Genomic DNA, 8,340 nt, shown 5'->3' on the forward strand with positions numbered 1-8,340 from the left:
TGTCACAGTAGAGTGTGAGTGGTTGCAAAGTGTATTGAAGGAAATCTACCACCAGGATAAAGGGTTGTAAACCAAGCACACTGACATACTGGTGTGTGCCCCCTCTGGCAGGATCTGCTCCTCTTTTAGCTTTTGTTTTTATAGAAAAAGACTATAAAAATCATGTGAATGAGCCTGAGGGGCACACACCCGCAGCCCGGAGCCTCTCACACTCATTTGCAACATTTTTAAAGACTTTTCTTGATATAATACTAAAATACGAGTGGATCCTGACACAATCATGTAAGTGTATTTTGTTTATAATCCTTAATCCATTTGGTAGATTTAATTTAAAGGGGTTTTCCAGGTTTACGATATTGCCAACCTATCCAACTTTCCAATATCATGAGAAGCCAAGTAGCCACCTGTGCACAGTACAAGGCAGCTGTTGTCTGTAAGTACGGTTCATATATAAGGCGCACTGGACTATAAGGCGCACCTGATTATGAGGATGAATGACCAGCAGGTGGCAGACCTGTGCACAGTACAAGGCAGCTGTTGTCTGTAAGTACGGTTCATATATAAGGCGCACTGGACTATAAGGCGCACCTTGGATTTCTGAGAAAATCAAAGGATTTTTTGTGCGCCTTATACTCCGAAAAATACGGTAGATGTTATCTTTAGTCAGATTGTAACCTAAGGGCCCGGTGCTGTAAGGTAACCTTGCCGCTCTACCAACCAAGCTCTTTATTGGAAAGGTCTCATGAGGTTACACTTAGCACAAGGTCAGTGGCGATTTTGGCATTTCTGGGGCCTCAAATAAAGTTATGTCTGAGAATCTCTGATGGGACATGCTTGATGGCAAGGGAGATGGTAAGGTAACTAAAAGACTAAAAGGGGAGTGGATTTCCTCATCCCATCATGGAAAACTTATTTGCATATTTTCCCAGAATCCCCAGTGGAGTGTCCATGGCTAAAAGACTCCATACGCCTACACAGCGGCCTTAGTTGTCAGTCTCCGTAAGGAGAACGTTTACTTCCTAATCTCAAAACTGCACAAATGCTAAACAGGGAGTTTGCTCTGCCATTACTTGAAATTGTATTGGAGGCCTGGGGACACCAATACAGTTTAAAGTACATGGGTCTGCCTAAAATATCTCCTTGCCCTCCCAACCCAGATGGGTAAGATCTCTTTGTCCCTAAAATATGGGATCCATAATGGGCAAATCCAACGCTGCATGAGGTGTCCTGGTACTGGTTTGACAATGTATTATTTGTGAGTAGGGTTAAGCAGACCCAAACCACGTTTCGCTCTGTGCAAGGGAAAATCTAGATGCGCCTCCAGAAGATTTGCTGTGGGGTACACCTGACTGTTTAAGGAAGGTACCCCTAGACTGGGGGCTGACGTTACCCAAAAATCTGGATGCTATTGCACTTTAGTAGGGTTGGTGATCTGTGCCTTTAAGATTTGTGTTCTCCCTCCTCCCCTATTGCTTACCTCATGACGTCCTCCCCTGCTACAGGAGGATTTATATGGCTGATGACTCATTGTAATCTCCCACTTTAAAGGAAACCTACCATTTCAAATGGTAGGTTTAAGCTGTAAACACCGAGCACCAGCTCAGGGTGAGCTGGTGCCGGTGCTTAGTTTCGTTAGTGTTAAAACCGCGGTATCGCGGTTTTAACACTTTTTAAACTTTATAGCAGAAGCCGCTTCGGCGCTGCGCGCGACCGTGCGCGTGCAACGCCTGCGGCATTTCCTATGTAGGCGCGCGCACGATCGTGCGCACGCAGCGCCGAAGCAGCTTATGCTATAAAGATTAAAAAGTGTTAAAACCGCGATACCGCGGTTTTAACACTAACGAAACTAAGCACCGGCACCAGCTCACCCTGAGCTGGTGCTCGGTGTTTACAGCTTAAACCTACCATTTGAAATGGTAGGTTTCCTTTAAGGCCACACTCAAGCTTTCCCTCCCTCCCTATGTTATTGAGATGCTTTTTGGAATGTTTTACTTTTGTATTTTATACTTAATTTCAAGTCACAGGAGGCGGAAAGAAGAGGCCGGACCGCCGAAGTGAGGGGAGGTCGCCATGACGCAGCCTGGTGGGAGGGCTAGTAGTCAAGGGGCATAACAGGGAAGAGCGGGAGTTGCTAGGGGGCGTGTTAGCAGGGACCGTTAGGGAAAGTCAGTCAGACATCTTTTACAGAGAAAATAGGTCATACCTGAGGTAGCTCCTGAAATTAATGGCTGACATCAGTGCCCTGATAGGGCAGCTTCGGGCTGCAGCACAGCAGGGAGACAGGGAGAGCGTGTGGAGACAGGTGGAGGCGGCGCTGGGACCGGGCCATGACGGGATGGCAGGCGCAGGACAGATAGGAGAAGTGGAAGCTGCCGGGAGCGGAGAGCCGGCGCGGGGGTTGCGGCGCTCCAGGAGGACGCGGCCGCCGAGCAGACTGAGCCCGGAAGCAACCCCGAGGACCCGCCGTCGGGTAAGGAGCCCCTCCGGGGACCCTGGCGGGCGAGCGCCAGCGGCTCAGAGCGGGAGTCGCAGGCCTCGCTCGAGCAGGAATCCGTCCACCCCGGCGGGCCCAGCGGAGAGGGGGAGGAGGCGCTCACCACAGCAGACGCCGAGGCCCTCATCACCGGGACTACAAGGCAGCCATGCCTCCAGGACAACGAGGCCCCCACCTGGCGATGTTCCGGTCGGTGGGGGGGCCTTTGTAGGAGACACAGCGCGGGGAACTCCAGGTGCATCCCACCGGCAGGAGGCTGAGGCCGGGCGGTCGGAAGTCACGGTGAGGCAGGCGCCCGGCAACAGGCTGGGGACGGATCTGGCGGCACAGCGGGGAGCATCCTGTTCGTCATGCGGCAGCTGTGGGAGACGAGCTGGCAGCATCTACAACTCGGGGAGAGAAGATGGGACGAGGGAGAGAAGTTTGCAGCGTCTGGAGTCCAACATGGCCGCTGGTGGGGACACAGCCCCCATGCAGCATGGTGAGTGTTCTATGTTTGTACAGTGTGGGGGAGAGGAAAGGGGGGCTAGTACGGTTGGTGAGGAGACTAGTACAGGGATGGTGAATGAGTTACGTTCATTAATGGGGAGCGTGAAGGACTTATTGGCGAGGTGTGAAAGGGTAAGCCCAGGGGTATCTCCGGTGGCGGCATGGGTTCCATGGAGCGGGCGAGAGGTGGGGCGTAGGGAGTCGGGGGTGACGGTTTCGGTTCAGACGGAAAAAGACAAGGATGAAAGGGTGCGGATAGATGACAGAGCAAAAGGTGAAGTGTATGTATGCTTCGAAGGGTCACCGGGGGAACATGTGAAAAAAGAAGTAAAAGAGAAAATATGGAAGGACGAATATGTAGAGATATTTTCATTACTTCCATTGGGGAAGTTTAATTTGGACAAGCCCAAAAAGGATGAGAATAAGAAAGAGGAGGAAGAAAAGAAGAGGTGGAGATTGATTCCGCAGACCTTTCAAAATTGGCTGAAAGCATTCTGTATTTTGGCAAGCGTAATAGAGGAGAAGTCCCCGGAGAAGCGGTTGGGGATGTTTTGTTATTTGGATGCGATTGCGGAGGCGTATCGGGCGTATGGGGGGCAGACGTGGTTGCGGTATGACGAGCGTTTTCGTCAGAGGAAGGCAGTACGTCCCAATATTCAGTGGGATCAGAAAGACATCGGGTTGTGGTTAAACGTGATGGCGCCAGTAAAATTTGGTCAGTCCTTTCGAGACGGGGCCGGGGGGTCAGGGCAGAGTGGGCAACAGAAAGAGGGCACTAGTGGGGCCGGAGGAAAAGGGGTGTGTTGGCAGTTCAACGACGGCCAGTGCAAGTATGGGACGGGATGTAAGTTTAGGCATGCATGTTCAGCATGCGGGGGATCGTCACATGGGGCAGCGCGATGCTTCAAGAAGAATAAGGGCAGACAGGCAGGAGACAATAGTCAAGGGGGTGACGCCAGTGAAACTAGAAGAGATGGAGGCCTTTCTAAATAGGTACCCAGATAAGGCGAGGGCAGGGTTATTGAGGGAAGGTTTTAGGGATGGGTTTAAAATTCCGCCCCCAGAACATGAGGTTCCTTTCTCCTTAAAAAATTTAAAATCGGCACGGGAACATCCAGGGGTAGTCCGGGAAAAATTGGGAAAAGAGGTTCAGTTGGGGAGGATGGCGGGGCCCTTTAGGGAAATTCCGGTTCAGGGCTTGGTAGTATCACCGTTGGGAGTGGTGCCAAAAAAGGAGGCGAATAAATTTCGCCTCATACACCATCTTTCGTACCCAAAAGGATTGTCAGTGAACGATGGGATAGCACCGGAGTTGTGCTCGGTAGCTTATACTTCGTTTGACAGAGCGGTGGAATGGGTAAGGGAGTATGGGGTTGGGGCGTTAATGGCAAAAACAGACATCGAAGCGGCGTTTCGCTTGTTGCCAGTCCATCCAGAGAGTTTGCGGCTGTTGGGTTGTTTTTGGGAAGGGGCGTATTATGTGGATAGGTGCCTTCCCATGGGTTGTTCTTTGTCGTGCGCATACTTCGAAGCCTTTAGCTCATTTCTTGAATGGGTGGTCAGGGAGGTGGCAGGGTTAGAATCCATTATACATTACCTAGACGATTTCCTTTGCATGGGGCCAGGTGGGTCCTTGGTATGTCAGTCACTGCTATCGGCGACGGAATGGGTGACGGAGAGGTTCGGTATTCCGTTGGCGCACGAAAAGACAGAGGGACCGACAACGTGTTTGGTGTTTTTAGGAATCACTTTGGATTCGGAAAAAATGGAGTGCAGATTGCCAGGGAATAAGTTGGAGGCTTTGAAAGCGGAGGTGGGGAGAGCGCATAGACTAAAAAAGATTACACTTAAGGAATTGCAGTCTCTTTTGGGGAAGTTGAATTTTGCGTGCCGGATTATTCCAATGGGGAGGGTGTTTTGCAGGAGATTGGCGGGAGCAACGGCGGGAGTGAAAGCAGGTCACCACTACATACGGCTATCAAGGGACATGAGGGAGGATTTGGGGGTGTGGCAAGAATTTTTGGATAAGTACAACGGGAGATCTCTAATGATGGAAAGAGCGGTGAACGATTTCGATTGGGAATTGTTTACAGACGCGGCTGGGTCAGTGGGGTTTGGAGCTTATTGTGAGGGGCAATGGTGCGCGGCAGAATGGCCAACGGACTGGGTGGAAACAGGCCTAGTGAGGAACCTGGCGTGTTTGGAGCTTTTTCCGATCGTGGTGGCGGTGGAGATATGGGGGAAGCGGTTCAAGAACAAAAAAGTGCGGTTCCACTGCGATAACCAAGCAGTGGTGGGGGCGATTAACAGCCTTACGGCTTCTTCGCCACCAGTGGTGCGGCTGCTGCGGAGATTGGTGTTAACTTGCTTATCCCTGAATGCGTGGGTAGTGGCAGTGCATGTACCAGGGGTCAATAACTCGTTAGCTGATGCTTTGTCTCGCCTACAGTGGGAGCGGTTTCGAGAGCTGGCGCCTGGTGCGGAAGAAGAGGGGATCCCATGTCCAGAATTTCTGTGGGAGATAGCCTTACCACGGCGGGGGCCTTGATTCAAAGGTCCCTGGCTGGAGGCACTTGGTCGGCGTATGGGGCGGCGTGGCAGCAATGGGAGGAACTCATGGCGGAGGTTGGGGGCACGGGGGACGATGACAAAAAGGTAGTAGCATTATTGGTATGGTTGGGCAGGGCAGCAGTAGCTGGGTGGTCTGTCGCTAGAGTGAACAAATGGCTTGCAGGGGTGGGTTTTGGTTTTCGTCTGCGTGGATTGCGAGATGTGACAAAAGAGTTTTTAGTAAAACAGGCAGTGCGGGGGTTTAGGAGAGGAAAAGGGGGGATGGATAGAAGGAGGCCTGTGTCATTTGGGCTTTTGGAAAAATTGGGGGTGACTTTGGGGGGGGTGTGCATTTCACAAGCAGAAGTATGTTTGTTCAGATTGGCCTTCTCATGGGCTTTCTTTGGGGCATTGCGCATAAGCGAATTGGTAGCCAAGAGTAGAAAGGCTGTTGGAGGGTTATTGAGGGAAGATGTGTTGATCAAGGAAGGGAGTGTGGAATTTTGGATACGGAGGTCTAAAACGGATCAGATGGGTAGGGGAAAAAGAGTGGTGTTGCGGGAAGTTAGGGGATCACAGACGTGTCCGTTGTATGTTTTGACGAGGTTTTTGTGTTTTAGGGGTGAAAGGGCGGGCCCTTTGTTTTCCCATTTGGACGGGTCATCATTATCGGTTTTTCAGTTTTCAGCTGTGTTTCGTAAATGTATCGAGCGGGTGGGATTAAGAGGTGAAGATTTCGCTCCGCATTCGTTTAGGATCGGGGCGGCAACCGAAGCTGCAGCATGGGGTTTAGGGCCGGATATGGTAAAGCAGATTGGCAGATGGGAATCGGGGCGTTATCGGTCATATGTTCGACCGCATTTGGTGGCGGGAAATTAGTGGATTGGAGATGGTTGTTGAAAAAACACGTTTTGCTTAGGGGGGGTGTTGTTAATTTTCTTTATCATTGCAGGTTCAGGTCCGTACATGGCATGGATTTTCGGGCATTCGTATGTGTACTGGGGTGCACAACGGGCGAGTATGCGTCCGGAAGGTAGGCAATTGGGTTTTAATAGAGATTTGTTGAGAGTGAGGTGGCTAGGTTACAGGGGGATGAAATGGGGACAGGTTTTAGAAGAATTTCAGAGGTGCGTGGTGTTGGATAAAGTCCCTGAAGTAGCAATGTTTCATATTGGGGGCAATGACTTAGGAGCCCGGCCGGTAAGGGAATTAATTCGTGACATAAAACACGATTTGTTAAAGATGAGGGTGTTGTACCCATCATTGGTTGTGGGTTGGTCGGATGTGGTACGTAGGAGGAATTGGAGGCATGCTCGGTCGGTGGGGCGGCTGAATAGAGCTCGGGTTAAGTTGAATCGGGCAGTAGGCGGTTTTGTGGCCAGAAATGGTGGGATAGTGGTGAGGCACCATGAATTGGAAGAAGGAAGAGGCGAATACTGGCTGGGAGATGGTGTGCATCTTAATGCAGTGGGTATGGATTTGTGGGCCCTTGGCATACAGGGTGGTCTGGAGAGGGCATGGAGGTTGGTGGGGGGCGCGCATGTTTGAGGTGGTCAAGACATGCGTGCTGTGGCGGGGAGGGAGGAGCAAGGTCCTTGGAGTTGGTGGAGTGAAGGGGTAAAAAAGAGAGCTGGTGGATAGGATTCATCTATTTAATTTGGTGGGCCGCCTGGGGGATGGCGGTTTGGGCTCCCGCTGGGTGGTGTCCCGGGGAGTGGAAAAAGGAGTAGAGACGGCCATTACTGCACTCTTGGTGCCCTTGAATCGGAGGTGGCGGTTTGGGGTAAAGAAAAGTAGGGGTGCAGAATGGCGGTTACTCAATTTTTGTTAACTCCAAGGACCTCACTTCCTCTTTGATTAGAAGGGGGGGGAATGTTAAATTATTCAGCAGTTTGACTGTGTTTATTGTTGTATTGTTAATAAAAGGCTGCTGTGGCCAATTTAATCCAAGCAGGGTGTGTGAGTCTTTTTTAATAGAAGGCAATATAGGTTTGGCGGAGAAAAGGAGAGGTTGAGAAGAAGAAGAAGACGGAAAGACCAGACTCAACAGTGCAGCGTCATGGTGGAAGATTTGAGATGGGCGTTGCTCGGTTGGCCGACTTGCCAGCTGGGAGTGAAGCCGGGCCTAAAGCTTCCAGGGCTCAAAAATGTGCAATTCTATCCCAAGTGTCTGATTATTGAATATTACAAGTTGATATATAAAACAAAATAAAGCTGTGACCTAATTTTCCACCCAGCAAGAAGTGTATGTCATATTTTGGAAGTTAACTTAAGGTTTACTGATATTTGTGTTATGGGTAATTTATTAAAGTGCCCTTACAGGTGGATTACATAAGGTGTTATGTTGCATGCCCTCCAGTATGATCACGGATGTGACCAGTGGGCGTTCACATTCAAAAGTCGGCCAAACTTGGCAAATCTGAACGTGTCAACTCATCACTATTTGTGAGGAATCACAACAGTGATTGTTTAATTGTCTTGTAGCGCCACCTAAGAAGACTTGGAGAATTACACTGTGAATGTTACAGGTCCTTCAGACAAAAATGGGGCACATTTCCGAACGTTGCATTTTCGTCGGGTTTCGCAATTTTTTTCAGTTTTGCGCTGAATTGCCCCGGGTTTTTTGGCGCAGGCGATCGGATTGTGTTGCATCGGCGCCGGTTTGCATGTGACACAAATCGGGGGGACGTCGACGCCAGAGAACCCAACTGATTCGGACAAACCGCGGAATGTAAAAAGCAAATTGTGTCGCAAGATCAGCATTTACATGCACCGGGAAGAAGAAGGTGAACTCCGGCGGACCTCAG

General features: G+C 50.4%; 1 protein-coding gene across 1 annotated transcript; it reads left to right on the forward strand.

Annotated features, from left to right (window-relative positions):
- Positions 1-2,165: 2,165 nt before the first annotated feature.
- LOC140133960 (uncharacterized) lies at positions 2,166-7,632 on the forward strand. Its single transcript, XM_072154632.1, has 2 exons — positions 2,166-2,975; positions 6,486-7,632. Exons 1-2 carry the CDS (start codon positions 2,225-2,227, stop codon positions 7,079-7,081), a joined length of 1,347 nt encoding a protein of 448 aa, XP_072010733.1. The 5' UTR covers positions 2,166-2,224; the 3' UTR covers positions 7,082-7,632.
- The last annotated feature ends 708 nt before the right edge of the window (positions 7,633-8,340 follow it).

This window comes from Engystomops pustulosus, chromosome 5 (genome assembly GCF_040894005.1).
Source record: "Engystomops pustulosus chromosome 5, aEngPut4.maternal, whole genome shotgun sequence".
Taxonomy (NCBI): Eukaryota; Metazoa; Chordata; class Amphibia; order Anura; family Leptodactylidae; genus Engystomops; species Engystomops pustulosus.

Excerpts from the sequence above, each read along its gene's own strand:
- LOC140133960 (XM_072154632.1), top strand. The coding sequence starts at position 2,225 with ATGGCTGACATCAGTGCCCTGATAGGGCAGCTTCGGGCTGCAGCACAG. Across the intron at positions 2,976-6,485 it reads CACAGCCCCCATGCAGCATG|GTTCAGGTCCGTACATGGCA; the intron begins GTGAGTGTTCTA and ends TTATCATTGCAG.